The following is an 18164-nucleotide window of genomic DNA, read 5'->3' on the forward strand; positions in this document are numbered from 1 at the left end:
AAAATATATATATATTTTCAGTTCTGGGCAGTTTCCCACGTAGTTCTAACAATTGAGAGAAAAATCCTGAGGGGCCAGAAACTCCAAAGTAATAACTCAGGTGAAAGAAGGAAACAGGGGCGGCGGCGGCGGTGGGGGGGCATTTATTTATCTGTTATATTTATTTTGGTCACTTTTTTGGTCACTTTAGTTTATTCTTTGTCAGTATTTAATAACATAGCTCAGGTCTCTTAAGTTATTTTTCTTTAAAACAATTCTGTTATGGTTAAAAAAGTTGGTTAAATAAAGATTTAATTAGAAGTCTGTGTTTGTGTTTTTTATTAAAATTAAATCATTTAGCATTATAAAAAGTCCAGGCAGAGCTGCACATAAAATATGGTTTCAAATCTTTTCAATAATTATCGATATCGATCAATATGCATTTTTTTTTATCGATAAGCTTTTTTTCTATATCGCCCAGCCCTACTACAAACTGATTTTTATAAAGCAACATTTAAACGGCATCCTTTTCTCTAGGATCAATTTTATCATTTTATTGAAAAGGTTCCACCTCAGCATAAATCTTAGCCGTCTGATTTAGGTTTTTCTGCAGTGCTACACAACAGGCCACTGACTGTAGAATTAAAGAGATTATTCCTCTGGGACTTGTTGACGCTGCTCTGCCCATTAACCAACAGATGCTCTATGAGAGAATCTAGGCCAGTCACGATGAGGACCTCAGAAGTGCTGCTTCCTTTCAGAATGTATTTGGATGCATTTCTTTAATGCAACCGCACTGTGATAAATAAGAGAAAAAATAAATAATCTAAACTGCCTTCAGCTGGAACAGCCCCACATTTACACCGTGACATTATGCTGTAACGAATGATAAAAATTATCCAAAGTTTCCATAAACTACTTGATTTATTACTGCTTGATTCAACATCTTTTCGCTTTTTTTCTCTTGTTCAAAGGATAAAACCGATTGCAGTTAACTTCCCAGGCTGTCATAATGAAGTTTCACACTTTCCAGCCATTTCAAACACAACCCATCTTTGAGGAAATGAGTTGTGCTGCTTTCAAAATGAGATAAACAGCTGGCAATCTGTCTGCCTAGTATGCAAAAGCACTTTCCTCAACAACAATATCTCTTGAAAAGTTAGTCACATACAGAACCTAAGATGTCTGACTTTATAATCAATAAATCCTAATTATGTGGAAATAGCAGACCCAAGGCAGAAAAAGGTGTTTTTGTTTGATGAGAAGCATTGTGTTTTTTGTGTTAACTGTGAGGTTCTGGTGTTTTTTTCCACACAGCAAATTAATTGATTAGTGAAGGATAATAATTAGATTAAAACTGTAAACATGACTCGGCAGATCTAAAGTAAATCAGGTATTTACCTGCAGGGCAGAAGCGCTGCTCAGGTCCGTCATAAATGGCAAGGTTCCTCGCCACAGGGATGCTGTCATCCTTTAAGGTCAGGTGCGGAGGCTGGTCCCCCTCATGATTGGTGCCGCTCAGGGCCACAGAGGACAGGAGGTCAAAGCTAATCTTGCCGTCGGGCTTTGGATACTCGATGGGTTTACAATCTTTCGCTGGTTTCAGCTGGTTTGCATCAATGCCTGCCGTATAAAGAGTGCTGCTGGTTAGGAAATGTTGACTTTCTGAAGTGATATGATGTAGTAACACTCAAACACCGGCGTCTGCAGGACAAGGCTGGTCCCAGTCAGAACAGATAACATGTTCAACCACAATGACTTGGAATATAAGGTTTTACAGCAGCATCTCAATCAGTTTCAAATGGTAGCTTAAATTATTAAACAATACTAATAACTTTTCAATACAGAAATATGGACCTTTGTTCTCTTGACCTCTTTGCCTTAAATCCCTGAATAAATGCAGTGCAGCTGACATCAGGTTCAGGTTGTTAAATTCAACTAACTTCTCAAACACAGGTCCAATATCAGAAGACATCATTGTTCCCTAAATCAAAGTGCAGCCTTGAAAACAGTAATATAAACATATGACTGTATATTCACAGTTCTAACCTTTTTTTTTTTTCAAACAATATAATAAAATACAATAAAATAACCCATTTTACAAGACATTCAGCAGTCTAAATAATCAGGTTGTCCTTGAAAAAGGTACATCCTGTCCGTCTGCTCTCTTCCTATAAAGACTGATTTTACTAGGTTAATCCAGTCAACTTATATCTGAAAGTATTTTTAAAGAGTTATTTAACCCTAAATCAACTTTCTTTGCTAATAAATTGAATAAAAAAAAAAAATGATTTCAATAACCAATGAAACAAGAAAATTTACACTTCAAATAAGGAAACACAATTGCATAGTCTTATTTTCAGGTAAAAATACTCAATACATTGGCAAACTATCTCATTTACCTACTCAAATTAAGGATAAATACACTTAAAATAAGAAAATTTTACTTATTTCTAGATGGTTTTTCCAGTGTGGCCGTTAGGTTACGTGGATTCTGGCGTCCTTTATTAGCTGCACCTGTGTGTCTTTCATTGGTTGCCATGATGCTAATGCTACAGTGTGGGTTTTGGGACATTATGTAATGAAAGTGTGCTTATAAAATGACATCTCAATATTAAACATGACTGCTAAACCTTTGTTCAAAACAATGCAGCCCTTTTTATTTCCCTGTAGAGAAGCAAGATGAAACACTTGAAATATATCACTCTTCCTGTAGAAAAATCTATATAACCTTCCCTTCATAAATGAAATAACAGCATCATATTCACTGAGGAGTACTTGTATAAGAGTGAGAGCCTTTGCATTGGCCTATAGTCTGAAAAGTCCACAAAAGAGAAAACATTTCTATAGTTTCATTTAAAGCTTTTTTAATTTCCCCGTTTTCCTTCATGCAATTGACTTAACATAAATGTTGCTGCTCTAAATAGTGTTGCAGTAATAAGTCAGAAACAAAGGGATCGTCCTCACCTTTGTGTTTGAGCGTCCAAGGCTCTTTTCCTCTTAACATCCAGTAGAAGATGCCGGTGTAAACCATCCCACCATAAAGACCAAAGTAGTTGTGGAAGGACGGCCTGATGTTCCTGACTGCATACAGCTCTTTCCACACAGAGGAACTCTTCAAGCTCTCGCTGTACTCTGGTACATGAAGCCCTAGGACAGAATGAGGACAGATTAACATCTATCCATTAGTTTTCTCTCCTTTTTTTTGCCAGTTGTTAAAGAACGAAACCAGCTGATATTTCTAATCTAAATGTTCATTTATGGCAGAGGATTCATGACACTACTAAGCAGCGTCTTGCGTGCAGAAAGCTGCCAGAGCCCGCGTCATCCTGGGACATCTTAGGTCAGTTATTATCAAGCTTTAGGTGTTTTAATTTATCTGTGTTTAAGTTGCTTAAAAAGCAGGGTTTTGGATCTAGAAATTAAATCACATCCAAGCTAAGAATTGGGAACCGGAATGAGACTGGTAGAAATATAAGCAAATAAAAAGGTATTTTTCTCTTTATATGTTAAGTCAACGAACACAGTCAGAAATAGTTCTATTTTAGTCAAACTTTTAATAAAAACCTTCAAATGAAGAGCAGCTATATCTAAATGGGAGCAGTTTCATTTGGAATTCAAATTTCTAATAGTTATTTTACATTTCATAGATTTAATCTGTTTTATCTGTTATATTTCGTAACAATGCCAATAAGAAATAATACTTAGAATTTCTGCCATAGAAGTGACTGTATGACCAATTCTACCTTTAAATAATAGGCTGTGCATCACTGACGTATTTTTCATGTTGACAATGCTTTTCTAGGGAATTTCAATCTAAAAATGTGCTGAAAGCGCCAGATATCCTTCAAAGTCTTTGCCCAGACATTTTTATTGATATTTCAGTCTTTGATTGATGCTCCTATAGGTCGAGTACAGAGTTTTGTGCCCGTTTGAATGCTGCTGTCTTGTTACACTTTAGTTACCTTTCAGTCAACATTTCAAACTTATCAAAGTCCTCGCCATGGTAAATGATACCCTTTATAGATCTGCAATCTTAGAATTAAAGATGGAATATATGAGACTCAATTATTAAAGATTATACAGCTGATCCAAAATGTATAAAAAATTTAATAAAAAGATCCATCAGAGTAAACTTGCAGGATTATGTTTGGTATTCTAATTTGAGTGAAAAAGTTCAAATAAACTAAATGGTGTAATACTCCGATAACTTATTTATAGGTTTTCATTAACAGTTTACCATTTCCTCACTCTGTGTTGAAGTAAATAGAGATTAAAACCAAAACAGCCGACAGTGAATCTGAATCCTTAAAGGAGTAATAATTCCGTACCTGCAGTCTCTGAGTCCAGGCTCTCTGCTGTGACTTTAGGGAAGATGGCTTCAGCAGCCAGCATGCCGCTCTTCATAGCTGTATGGGTGCCTTTGATCTTTGGGACGTTCATGAAACCAGGGCTGCAGCCGATCAGCAGTCCTCCAGGAAACGTCAGCTTAGGGATAGACTAGAGAGGAATATAAAACAAAGTGGGTTTTATTCAGCTGTCTAAAAGGTGCGACTTGCTACTTAATTTAGGCCACCAAATAAAGACATTAATGCATATTTAGTTTACCGTTAATGACTGTAATGGCCGTATGTGCAACCACACAACAAATGGTCTGGTAATTCTTTCATTAAATCTTATATTTTACTGTACTGTATTTAATATTTTTTTTTTTGCATTGATTTGGCATTAGCTGACTATTTTGGTGCACACATTTGGTTGACTCATTTTCTAATTTCTTGCATGGTTTTCTGTAGATTAATATATTTGTCATTTGAGTTGCCAGTTCCTGGGAGGCTGTCACGAGTGAAGCCAGTAAAGGAAAGGAGGCCCCAGCTGCAAAGGATCTCCTCATTGACATGGAGGCCTAGTTGGACTCTTCCACCTACTTTTAGAAGGGGTGTTGGAAGGGTTTAAGTTTCTGTATTTGGTTTTGTTTTCTATAATTAAATTTGGAAAGTTTAATACTTAAGTCCTCTTCCTCATAGGTTGCTGATTTAGTATGGTGCTGATCAGTTTTGTCTTTTGTTGTTGTTTTGTTTAGGAAAATGTATTTTACGTTTCCCTCTTTTTTTAAAATGGTCTGATCAACCAGTGTATATAAATATATGTTTCCCTTGTGTGTCAGTTAGGTAGGTCTTTTCCTGTGTCAGGTTTGGATTATGCTGATTTTTGTCATTTGTTTTCCTTGATGGGCCCAGTCTTGTTAAAAGTTAGAACTTTATTTTTGCTAAATAAATTTGTAACCATTTTTTCATTAATGACTTCCCTGTGCTTCTCTGATTTTTTTGGCTCTGTCCCTCACAATGACAAACACGTTAAACTATTTTCCTTTTCTATAAAGTAACAAAAATAGCTGTACATTTTGAGTAGCAGGGTTTGGATGCTAAAATGTAAAACCATGTTGTTTTTTTTCTAGACCAACTATGAACAGATGTGACTCAGAAGCATCCGTGGATCAAATTTAATGATCATCCTGCAAAGAAACAAACTCTAAAGTTTCAGTAAACAATCTGTTCCGGCTCCTCATTAGAAAATAACAGAACCAGGAAACCAAAACCAACAAACTTAAAAGGTTGCCTAAAACTTTTCAAGCCAAACTTGATTGACACTAACACAATATAAAAGAGGTAAGTTTGTTATAGTTAAAATCATGCAGCAAGTGTTTTTATCTTAAAGAAAATTGAACTACTTTGTTAATATTATTAATGTTCTAGAGGATTATGTTAGAACAGCTGGCTGCATCTCGAAATTATAACATAACGGCAACAATGAGTGGCTTTTCTTCCCGATTAAATCAAGGGCAAAGGTCAATCTTACCTGGTATCCTCCCTCGTTTAAGGCTCTGGCTCCATAAGCTATCCTCTGACCTCCCTCCAGTGTGGAGGCTATGAAAGGGTGATGTTTCCAGCGTTGGAACTCCCTGAACGGGCTTAAATAAGGATTGGAATAATCTAAACCAATCTGGAAGAAAAACAGAAGAGTTCATCAATAGTAGAAATGAAACCTTGCAAGCATATACCTTTGGCAATCAATCAAGTCCCAGTTTTCATTACTTTTTCAAGTGTTTTATCTCATTGAATATCATAAAGAAAGAAAATTTTTCAAAGTTGCACCGGATGCTGTATTATAAACAAATGTTCAGTGAGTTTATCCTGCAAAGCAAATGAGCATCTGCAACAATCTCCCCCTAAGGTATGAGTGAAATATTGCACTCATGAGGAATAGATGATTATCCTGACAGTTTGTTTTTATCAACACCATGAGGCTCAGTTGTCAATTACATGCAGATGGAGTATGAAAACACTCACCACGAAGCCTAAGGCAACTAGAGGTTCTCCTTCATTTAGGTGATACAGGAAGGATCCGCCATATGTGTGTCTGTCCAGGGGCCAACCGACCGAATGCTCTGTCCTGCCGGGTCTCCACTTCTTCTCATCAATCATCCACAGCTAAAGATTAGATTGGAGGGTTTAAAAAAGAAAAAAGTTATGAAGGTTGACTCTTGCTAGCTTTTTTAAACAACACTTTGAAGACTGTGAGAAATCTCTGGAGCGTGAGTGTTATCAGCTTCACCGCTACAGCCGCTAAACTGCAGTGACATTTGGGTTATTTCACTTTACGTTTAGTATTTTAATTATTTCTTTTTTGGCAGAATTAACCAGTTAAAGAAGAACCATTATCGTTAGTTTTTTTTCCAAACAGTGCGATGTGTTTTTACCAGTTAAAGTTAGTTACCTCTTTCAGACCAATAGCGTAAGTCTGGGGTTCACAGTTCTCCCGCAGGTTGAACTGCTTATAAAGCTGCTTGGCTAAATGGCCGTGGCAGCCTTCTCCAAACAAGGTCACCTTAGCATGTAGCTCCATTCCTCGCTCAAAAACATCCTGAAAAATGGATTTAAAGTAAAACATATTGAGTTGTATCAGAGATTTAAACAGCAAAATGTTGTAAAAAATTAAAAAAATAACCACTAACATAAGGCCTCCATGTGGTTAACCAGTAAAATAAAACCAATTAATGCAATCAGCAGAAGAGGGATACATCATTTTTCAAATGAAAATCTAAAATGGCAGCCAATTTTTGGTTCCCTTTATCAAAATAAATAATAAAAAAAGAAATCCAGTAAAAAGAAATCCTAATATTAGTCTAATAATGAGAGCTACTGATCTTATTTTCCCTCCCAACATGCAAATGCCATGTTTTGTAGAAAAATAACCAAAGGGGAAGGCGACATGATGCTAAAAACATCCTGGGGGGGAAATATAAAAACTTTTGAAGGCTGCAGGTGAGTCCAGCTGAACTGTGATGAAAACAATAATTAAAGACTAGAGCAGGATGGAGAAATCTATGAGAGAATGATTAAAGAAAAAACTAACTATGTAACATAAAGCCCTGGATACAGCGTTAGTAGTGGTTTGTACAAAAGGGAGATTTGTTTTATAATTTGGGGACCTTCAGTCTGTATTTATACAGAGAATTATGAGTCAGTTTTTTTAATTTATTTATTATAGTGATTTGTGAAAATTAGTCTTTCTGGCTTTGGTGTGTTTTCCTTCTTCAACTTATTACAGTTAATCACAAGGAGTAAAGGAGGCTTTGACTGAGAAACCGAAAGAGGCAAGAAGGGAGAGATAATCTGGATTTCATTCTGTGAACTTGTCCCACCAAAAAAAAAATAGGTTTAGAGTTTATTTTTGTTTTTTAGTTTTTTGAAAAAAAAAAAAAAAAAAGGTTATTTCATAGGAGTTTGATAGACTTTGCAAAACACCATTCAGAGGTTTTTACAGGATTATGCTTTGGGCTTAGTTGGGAGTTTTATTGAGGTTTTAATCTTGTTTATTTAGACATCAGAATTATACTATATCAACCTAATATGATACAAGTCTGGGCCATAACGCCTTGCTGCAATTTACAAGACAGCGAAAATGTTTAACATTTGAGTTTCTATTGAAGGGGGGAGGTTTCTGCTTTTACATTGGTCCTGCTCTGTTTAACCAAACAGCTGAAAAATTAACCTTCTGTCATCACAGTTAAGAAACCAAATGATGTCTTGCAGATAAGAGATTTATTCAAAAGTAAGAAAACAGGTCAGGGATTAAGACTGATCCTAAGGTGTAAAAAAAAAAAAAAAAATCAGTAAGTATTCAGACAGTTCAGAGAGATTTAAACAAGACACAGCTGGCCTCAGCTTCTAAGAAATGTAGAGAGACTCAAACAACAGAAAAATAAGAGTTTCCATCTATCCCTAGTATATTAATCCTCCATTTCCAATAACATAAAAAGAGACTAGATCAAATTTGTTTTCTTTACGGTACATTACCTTCGGTGAGCCATCCTTGGCAATGCCTACATCATTAGTGGCGATACCTTTAACACTTCCGTCCTCGTGAAACAGGACCTGAAATTATAACGCAGGTGATGGAGAGGATGGATGTGTCTATAAAATGATGAAGACACACACTGTTAACCAGCTGTTCCAAAAGATCAGATGTGTATATGCAGTTCAGATGAGACATTATTTTAGATCCACACAAAAATCCTATTCAGGGTAAATTTATATATGATGAACCCAAGTTATTTTTTAAATGAGAAACAGCAGAAGATTGAGTGTTATATTTCTTCGACTACGCAAAATAATTTGTACGCTTATCCTCTAAAATCTTTATTTAGATGTCACCATTAACTGATTTCCTGTTTCGGCCAGGCTTGTGTTTATGGGTCTTCCTCCATCGTTACAGTTTTCTTGCACAGCTAAAATGCTACTCTGTCAACGAGCACCCCTGTCAGAGCAGAGCATCCCTCCTCTTTGCCTTGATAATCTCCTGGGCTGCTCTCACAGCTTGCTTTAAAACAGATGTCCGTCTGAGCAGTGGGATGTCCTTCAATCAGCTCTGCTGTATTTGGCCCACTGACAGCGGGTCCCTCCAGAATTCAACCCACTGCTTCTGTCAGATGATCAAATACCACAAGTGACTGAGAGCCATCTGGAAGCCGTACGGACCCGCGCCATCTAACAGCGTCCATGTTAAGGTCGGTCAATTCAAGCTTCGCTATACTTTCATCATTCAGCCATTTAAAGACAATTTGATCTAAGTTTCATCTGAACAAACAAAAGAAAATGAAAACTGTCTCTGATATCTCATTGCTTCAAGTTTTAAAATCGGAATCAACTTAAAAGTTCATTATATTGAAACTTAGTAGTGATCAGGAAGTTGTAATTTCAAGTTTCAAGCAAATTAAATATGCTGTCTGTGCAGATAGGGTGAGAGGGGCATGGAGAGCAGCAGTACCAATAGCGTTAGCATGTGGTTTAAAAAAAAAAATATATATATATATATACCGAAGTCAAGAACCTGTCAAAATTCAGAAGTTTATATTCAATCATCAGTATATAAATGCATAATAATCAGTCTTTAATTGTGTAAGCTGCATTTTATTAGTTTCTAAGGGTGAAATAATTATCCAACACACTGTGAATCTTCTTTAGCCTGCACAGATTAGAATAAAAATGAACAAACAAGTTTGTTAGAGAGAATTGGTTTGATAAAAAAACAAACATATACATTAATAAATAAGATTTAGGACATTGTAAAAGAAAACAAGTAAAGTGAGTCATGAACTACAGTTTAAATCCCATTTATTGGAGCCTTTATTCATGCATATATGTTATATTTGAAAGCAGAAAATAATGCAAGTTAAGGTTCTACTACAGGTTTCCATTTCTCCTCCATCTAGTGAAGATACTCAAATAAAAATCCTTCTCTGATATATTAAATTACAAAATATCTTTATCATCCTTATTGACCAATTATTTCACCCACTAGTGGTAACTAATTGATAAAATAAAATGACTGAAATCTATACATAAATCTCCAGTAATATTTGATACTGTAAAGTGTGTTTTTATGACCAAAAAGATTTAGGTTGGTGATCTATTAAATAAATTTATATCTCAATAACTAGACATACTTCTGATCTGAGCCAGATTCATTTATTTTACTTTGTTGATTTCTTTCTAATGAGAGATATAGTCCTATAAAATTCTAGTTTTGACTCCATAAAGGCAGACATTTCCTGGAATATTTCAAAACATATTTCAGCAAATAACCATAATAAAAAAGATACAAGTTTACAGGCCAATTAAATTTTAGAAAAATGAAAAACAAAGCAGGAAGAAAATTCATAAAAAGCAGAATGCATCAATAGAAAGTTTGTGTTCATACTGAGATATTATTTTAGCTGTTTTGTATGCTAACCTGTATTATTTAAACATCCATAGTGTGAAAAAAAAGATCATGCCCATCATATTCCCTGTCACTGTCATATAACCATACAAAAATGACATATCCAGTCCCCTCCCATTCACAAAAAACCCTTAAAAGGCAAAAAGTATGCATCCATAGTAAAACACTTTGAATGGTTTAATGAATGTAAATGAATTTTGATTAAAGGAATTAAAGGATCTCACCTCAGCTGCAGCATAACCAGGGTACAGCTCCACTCCAAGCTCCTCAGCCTGCTCCCCCAGCCAACGCACAAGGTTTCCCAACCTCACAATGTAGTTACCATGGTTCTGCATGGGCAGCCCTACAAACATTTAGATTAATCACACAAATATAGTCCTTCTGAATGAAGCACTGCTTTATTAACTGGCTCCAGAGATGCCATATAAAAAGGAGACTCTCTGCTAAGGAAAACATGTCTGAGTGAATCAAAAATAACAAATCCAGAATGTTTAGTCAAATATATATTTAGAACGCACACCACTCAAGTATATTTCATCTTTAGTATATCCATAATATTAACAAGATGCACATGGATTGCAGCAGAGGCGGTGCAGGCTGGTTTAAATTGCTCCACTTATTTAAAATGCTTGGAGCCCTTTTATCCATGCTAAAGCAGAAACATGAAATCATTCAGAATCCTGTTCATGATTATTTACATTGTTTAGAGGCAGAAAAAAATGCAGACTACACCTTTTTGTTTGTAAATATAAACACTCTGTAAACTAATTAACTAAATAGCTCCCATTTAGCTATGCTGTATGACGTATCCAGCGTATCTTCTCTGCTGTGCCTGGAAGGTGAGGATGTGATGACACAAAAGTGGGTGGCATTACGCACAAATGGGTAACATGAAAGACGAAGACGTGGTGGCAGCAAGCACAGTAGAGTGGGAGGGTTTTTGTGATTTAATGCCTTTCATTGAGTCTAACTGTAAGATTAAAACCAGCCAGAACAACTTGTTTAAAAGCCCTAGTATAAGGACATGGTCTCTACCACCAGATTGTTGGATTACACTAAAAACAGAGCTATATCACAGCTACCATCCACCTCATTAAATGAAGGGGGAAATATTCTGACAGCATGTTAGAGCAACACACCCTGTCTTTTATTGATCATTTTAAATCTCTGTACACTGAAAATAATCAGTGTTTAACATATTTCAATCAGTAACCCAATAGGTTCCTGTTTTGTTATACCTTAAAAATACTGTATTTTCCGGGCTTTGGCCGCTACTTTTGCACCATGCGGCTTATAAGAAAGTGCGGCTTTTCTGTGGATTTTTCCTAACCGCCAGAGGGGGAAGTCAAAGTTGGAAATCAAAGAATAAGGGCCTAATTTTCATTTAGCACAAGAACATGCTAGCAGCAGGCAAGACGGAGAACAATTTTTCAAATTTACACATTTTGACATTTGCTGCATTAAAGCTGCCGAACCAATGAAGAGACTGGGCTGAACTCCTGCAGAGCTGAAATAAAGAGCCGATGAAGCCCCATCTTTCAGTCGAAGCTCTTACTGCTGCAAGCTAACAAGCTAACGGGAGCTAGCATTATTCTCTGTCCCAATTCTATAGCTCCCCCTACAGGTTTGGTTGGAGACAGTTCAGTAGATATAAGTGGCTTATAGCCCAGTGCGGCTTATAAATGTACATTTCCGTTTTTTTCTCTCCAAAAAAAACGGAGTGGGCGCGGCTTTAGTAAGGTGCTCTCTATAGTCCAGAAAATACGGTATATTTATTAATTTGCAAGAATACATTTCTGTAGAGTCAATATCCAATATAGTTGGTATTCTAAATTATTAAAATATAATTTTCTGAACTCATATAATAAAAAATATTTAGCCCTTCATGTATTGGAAAGATCCTCTTGATACAAAAGAAAACTCAGGTTTTTAAGAAAACGGCCACTTAATGAATCGTTGATCAATCGATGAGATTGATCAACTTTAGAATAATCAATTAACTGAACTTGCATCCCTTCCCGATACAAGGGCTATATATCTTAAGTGATATTACTCAAAGAACAACCGCCAACAAAACAGTATGAATACAACTGAACCATTGATTTTTAACCTATGTTTAACAGAAACTTCAAATAGAAGTGGTGTCTTTTTATCAGCTTTTATAATTCAGAGATATCAGATGCAGACAGACAGACAGAGGGCTAAAGGAGGCGTGTACCTGGTAATATGGGGACAGGGATTCTGTGTTTCTCTGTAAAAATGCTGAACACGTCTTCTGTCACTGGAGTGTTCAGAGGTGCCTGAGAGACAGAGCAAACACATCCTACTTTATTTATACATTTAATTACGGTTTAATATGCCTATCAGTATTAGCACAAAAAAACAGATCTTAGAATACAGCATTTGAGTAGGGGGGATGGGTTAATATGCTGAGGAATTCATTACAATATGTAAATCGCTCCACTACAAGATTTAACACAGTGTGAATCTGTGAATGGGGAATTATCGATAGGAGGAAAAAAAAACAAAATATTGAAGAGATGCAGAGAGAATTGATCTGGTGAGCAGAAATACACCACTTTGCTTTAAAATTCTGATTGATATTTGGACACGGAGACCTTTTATGATCAGTAAGGGCATAATTTGCTAAAGTAGGAGCTAACCTGTGGCAATGACCATGAAACTCAACACGCTACAGCATCTCTTATCTGTTACAGACGTGTTGGACTATGGAATGCTGTTTGCCTTTTGGAAATCTCACAATTGTAACAAGGGTCTATTTACACCTCAGGGAACATTTGGAGACTGAAGTTAATGCTCAGTAATGCTAAAAACTAAAACATTATGTTTAAATTCTAGTTCTTTGTTTTGAAATAATACTGCTGCAGAGATGCACTGTTCTCTCCATTTCTTGCATACATGGAGAGAACTGACCCTGTCCATATAGAAATCAGAGTAAATAAATGATAAATAAATTGAACATTATTGATCTCACATTAGAGAAATTTATCTCTGCATTTAACCCCTTCCCATTGGGAGCAGTGGGCTGCCACTGTGAGGCGCCCAGTGAGCAGTGTGGGGTTCAGAGTCTTGCTCAGGGACCAAGAGTGGCAGTCTGGGGGAGTGGGGGATTGAACTCCCAATCTCAGGATTCAAAGCCCTATGCCCTAACCACTAGACCACCACTCCCCTTAATAAGACTGGGTTTTAAGACAGAGCTGCACCCTAGCCTGGAAGGTTCTAATCTCAATTGCAGATTTTCAGCATCAGAGTTAAATGACTTTTAGGAACGATTGACATCAAAGTTCACATGATGTGTTTGGTTAAAACCCTCACTAACAATGTTCCCCAAGTGTCAATAATAAGAACGAGAGGACTTGTATCTTGATGCTTAGGGGTCATAACATATATTGAGATACTTGCCCCTCGTTCTTTCCAGTCAGGAAAGAGCTCAAAGAGGGCGCTTGGCTCCAAACAGGCTCCCGACAGCGTGTGTGCGCCGATCTGAGGGGCCTTCTCCACAAGGCACACTCGCAGCTCCTTCTCTTGTTCATTTGCAAGCTGCTTGAGGCGAATGGCTGCAGATAGACCAGCAGGACCACCGCCTACTATCACAACATCTGCCTCGTCTGCAAACCTTTCCATTTCGATACCTATGAGAGAAAGACAGGGAAGCATGTTTGTGTTTGAGCAATGCAACAAGTACAACCACGTGTGGAGGATTAAGATAACTCACGATAATAAGAAATAATAAGAATCATAAAACACAAATAGGTAAAATCCAGATAAACTAATATATGAAAACATGCAGAATTAAGACAAAGCTGGGAGAATATTTCAGATTTTTCAACCCATTCTACTAATGATTCAAGATAAGGGCCAGTGTGCAGTAGTTGGACACAATTGGTACCAAATTCTGTTTATGAAAAGAGTCTGCAAGTATTTAAGAGGGAAACACCTGGCCTTAGAGACAAAAAAAATAACTCTTTGAATTTATAGTGCAAAAACAGGACCCCTGATTGTGTTCTGTTCAAGATTAAAAAGATCATGAATTGCTTTTTAATTGTTTTTGGAGTTAAAGTTATCTATAATAAATAAAAACAATTGGTTTTACAACCGATTTCACTTTCAAATGGCATATGAGTAAAAAGTATCAGTGGCCACAAGGTCTCTAATAGAATAGAGAATAGAAAGCGCAAACAATTAAAAGCCATTTTAACAATAACACTTTCTAAAAACAGACATGTTTACAGGAAACATGGGATAGTTTTGATTCATATGCCTGTACAGTTGTAATTCTATTGGCATATATTGGACAATGCATCTTACAAGATTTTTTATTCAGTTTTACAGGTTCTGACTGATAAAAACAGCTTAAAAGGAAAACACAAAATAAACGACAACAAAAAATAACACATGCCAAAGGATAGGATTTGGCATGTGCTATAAAGATCCTTTACCTTAATCTGAGTACATACACGAAGGGAGTGTATCAAAGACCGCACTGGAGTCCAAAAGAACAAAGATATTTCCCCCCCCCCCCTGTGTTATCAGCCACCATAAGGTATGAAAAAGGTTTGAGAAAGAGGCTGAAGTTATAAACCACAGCTGCACACAGTTTTACTCCAATACTATGAACCATGAGAGGTGAAAGGAAACGACACACGGTAGAGACTGGGACATTTGTTGTTTTGGAACCAGAATAACATTTGTTTGTTATGAATTGGAAGAGAGTGACAAGGACAGAAGGGGGGAAGTATTAGGATATTAATTTCATGTCGTCCTTACAAGAGCTGAATTTGGGAGAATCATTGATTTCTGCATTGATCAAACCCTACAAAACAAAAAAAAGACACTACGCGACTTAGATCTAGCTATTAAGACCTATCCAAGTATTGTCTAATATGTATTGATTGTTATAAGCTTCTCAAGGTCAAGAATGAGAAGCTGATGTTAGCATTGAATCAGTCGAGCTCTCAGATTGAATCGGCTTGTCATTTTCAAACAGATCAATTAAATCAGCAGTACTCTAAGGGGAGCGTTTATATTCCATATCCAAGCAGTTTATTTTCTTTTAAAGGAAGGAAAATACTGGCAGTATGTAGAATAGTGAGTATAATACTCTGCAGATACTACTTTGGTTACTTTGGCACTATAATATAAAAACTGGGTTTAACCACAGGAAAAGTAAAATGGAAAAATACATGTTACACCTTGGTAACATATTGCCAAACATTTCTAAATGTGTTTTAAACTATAATAACTAGCAGCCGTTTCTTTCTACTTAGGGTGTGTTGCAGAAAAGGAAATAAAAAAGTTCACATTGATATCTTTAAGACGATCAGGTTGGATCATTAATATACCAAGATCTCATGACGGGTATAAAAACATGAGCGACCTTTATGCAAGAGGTGGATACCTGGCTCTCTTATATAAAAGAACTTCAGGAAGTTACTTTAACCATAAATACAGGGTGTTGTAGGTCTCACCTTCCCATCTTGAGTCTTTATCTCGGGGATGAATGGTGTAGTGTGTGGTGATGCGGGGTGCTGACACTGAAGAGCAGGTCCTCCTGTGTATACTGCTGTAAAGTTGAGGGGCTGCAGGGTCTGTCTGCAGTGTTGTCAATGCCCTGATACATCTGTGTGCTGCAAGAAAGATCCCAGATCAGACCAGTTAGAACAGGTGGCTGGGAACCACTTTTAACTGGTTCAGATTGGTAAAACTGTATCCTCTGAACAAAGATTTAAATCAGTTCCATTAGGCAAAAAAACAACAAGTTTCAGCTTTATTAGGCAAAGAAGTTTAACTAAAACCATTACTACAACAAGATGATGTTCTTAGAAAACAGCTGTCAAACAGATAAAAACACATCAAGTTTTGAGTCTTTTTCTGAAAAATAATACTGTTAATTATTTTCAACAATAACTCATAAGAACAGTCTGAAATATCTTAATAATATTCAGCAGATATTTTTTTCACCCATTTCATGTGACCCAAATAACCGATTCAACTTTCACCCAGATTAGCATTATGCTAGGAAAAATGAGCATGCTAATGCGATTTAACCTTTTTTTTTATTCCCCCTATATACATAAAAAAATAAAGAAATAAGGAGAAACATCGACTTATGTTAATAGCTGAGCATGAATTCACAACAGAGTTTAACTTTGTAAGTTTAAATGAAAACCAAACCAAAGTGCAGCCCGTTAGCCTGTTAGGCTAAATTAGCTTCCCTACCTTTGCATGTGTATCTGCTGACTGGAAACATCCTCTGTCCGTTAGCGCTAACCCACCAGAAGACCAGAGCTCCCCTTTCAAAGTCGGGCAGACAGAGGTGGCTCCGTGTTTCCTCCGAACCCGGTCCAAAGTTTATGAAACCCGGTCGCCCAGCAAGTGACCGCAGAAACTGCCTTACAAAACACGTCTCATAACACAGACAGTGGGGAGCGTCAAAAGCTGCGCTGCTGCGCTTGCCTAACAGCTCTGTAACTGCGCATGTGTAGATCTATATACTTCAAAACATCCGGATGGAAGTTTAAAACACAGCGCATAAGGTATAGAGATCTGGAATAATATAGAAGAGGGTCCAAACGGTTTACTGTTTCATTTGCTAATGCTTGATGCTAACCATCAATAGAAGAAAAGTTGTTCACTTTAATTTTAATCCTTTATAGGACAAGTTACAGTTTGGAGTCCCCCCCACCCCATCCCTCAGTGAGTTTTAGAAGCACAACATCTATATCCAGCCATTCAGCAAGGATGCTGCTACATGGCTGTACATCTTATTTTGGCATTTGACCAATTAGATGAACCCTTGAATTATATATTACCTACTGTAAATTAAGTTGGGGGAAAAAAGAAAAAAGTTAACTAGTCAAAAAAAAAAAAGGTAAAAAGCTAATTGAAATTTATAAACTAAAAAATGTAAGTTCCAGTATCAGCATTAGTGCCTCTAAAGTTATTTTAGACCAAAAACATTTTTTGTGAGTGTAAAAGCACTTTTCTTCTTTGTCTTAATATATTCTGGAAAATTTACGTAAGAGGATTAGGGCCACTGGAAAAAAAAAAAAAAAAAAGAAAAAAAAGTTAACTGACTTTTACATTTTATTTCAGTTTAATATGGGATTTTTTTTCTCTGAATTCTGACAGCTAACAAACCTGTTAGCATCAAGCTGTAGCCATGTCTGTTTTAGAGACTAAACTAGCTCTCTTGTTTTAACCACCCTCTGCTCTCCATTAATGAAATAGCATCACCGGGGACCCCTTGGGCACGTAAAAAGTCGCCTAATTCCATCATTTTCCACCATTGTGGCAATGGCCCTCCCAAACAACTCACATCTTGTCAATGAAGCTGAGTGCTCCCACATCTCTTCCTTCATGGTGCCCATCTACATTAAGATCCACAATTCTGAGATTAAAGTCAGAATTCTGAGATCAAAGTCAGAAATATGAGATTAAAGTCAGAATTCTGAGAAACAAGTCCGAGTTCTGAGATTAAAGTAAGAATTCTGAGAAACAAGTCAGAGTTCTGAGATTAAAGTCAGAATTCTGAGAAAAAAGTCAAAATTCTGAGAAAAAAGTCAAAATTCTGAGAAAAAAGTCAGAATTCTGAGAAAAAAGTCAGAATTCTGACTTTTTCTCCCATATTAAACTGAAATAATATTTAAAAATCATTTCAACTTTTTTTTTTTTTTCAGTGGCCCTAATCCTCTTCAGTACACGTTGGTGTTTCTTGTTATTACATTGACATTCATTTTTGCCATCAAAATATCCATATTTTTTGAATGTTACAAAGATAAGGTCTTCTCCTGGATTTCAATAACACTATTGGCTTGAGATTTTGATTTTCAAAGTATTTCACTGAGTGCCCTATAAAGGGTTAAGCAGAATTTGAAAGA

At 36.4% G+C, this 18164-nt stretch overlaps 1 protein-coding gene across 1 annotated transcript in view; it reads right to left on the reverse strand.

Moving 5' to 3' along the window:
* etfdh (electron transfer flavoprotein dehydrogenase) overlaps positions 1-16729 on the reverse strand; it is an 18151-nt gene extending 1422 nt beyond the window's left edge. Inside the window, exons 1-12 of the mRNA XM_015385820.1 lie at positions 16504-16729; positions 15753-15911; positions 13687-13916; positions 12482-12563; positions 10488-10606; positions 8340-8417; positions 6757-6903; positions 6330-6470; positions 5839-5982; positions 4311-4479; positions 2947-3129; positions 1381-1602 (exon numbers count right to left, since the gene is read on the reverse strand). Coding sequence (XP_015241306.1) covers positions 1381-1602; positions 2947-3129; positions 4311-4479; positions 5839-5982; positions 6330-6470; positions 6757-6903; positions 8340-8417; positions 10488-10606; positions 12482-12563; positions 13687-13916; positions 15753-15911; positions 16504-16534 — 1705 coding nt within the window. The 5' untranslated portion in view covers positions 16535-16729. The remainder of the gene's footprint in view (positions 1-1380; positions 1603-2946; positions 3130-4310; positions 4480-5838; positions 5983-6329; positions 6471-6756; positions 6904-8339; positions 8418-10487; positions 10607-12481; positions 12564-13686; positions 13917-15752; positions 15912-16503) is intronic.
* Positions 16730-18164: the final 1435 nt, after the last annotated feature.

This window comes from Cyprinodon variegatus, unplaced genomic scaffold (assembly GCF_000732505.1).
Source record: "Cyprinodon variegatus isolate N-32 unplaced genomic scaffold, C_variegatus-1.0 Scaffold349, whole genome shotgun sequence".
In the NCBI taxonomy this organism is placed as follows: domain Eukaryota; kingdom Metazoa; phylum Chordata; class Actinopteri; order Cyprinodontiformes; family Cyprinodontidae; genus Cyprinodon; species Cyprinodon variegatus.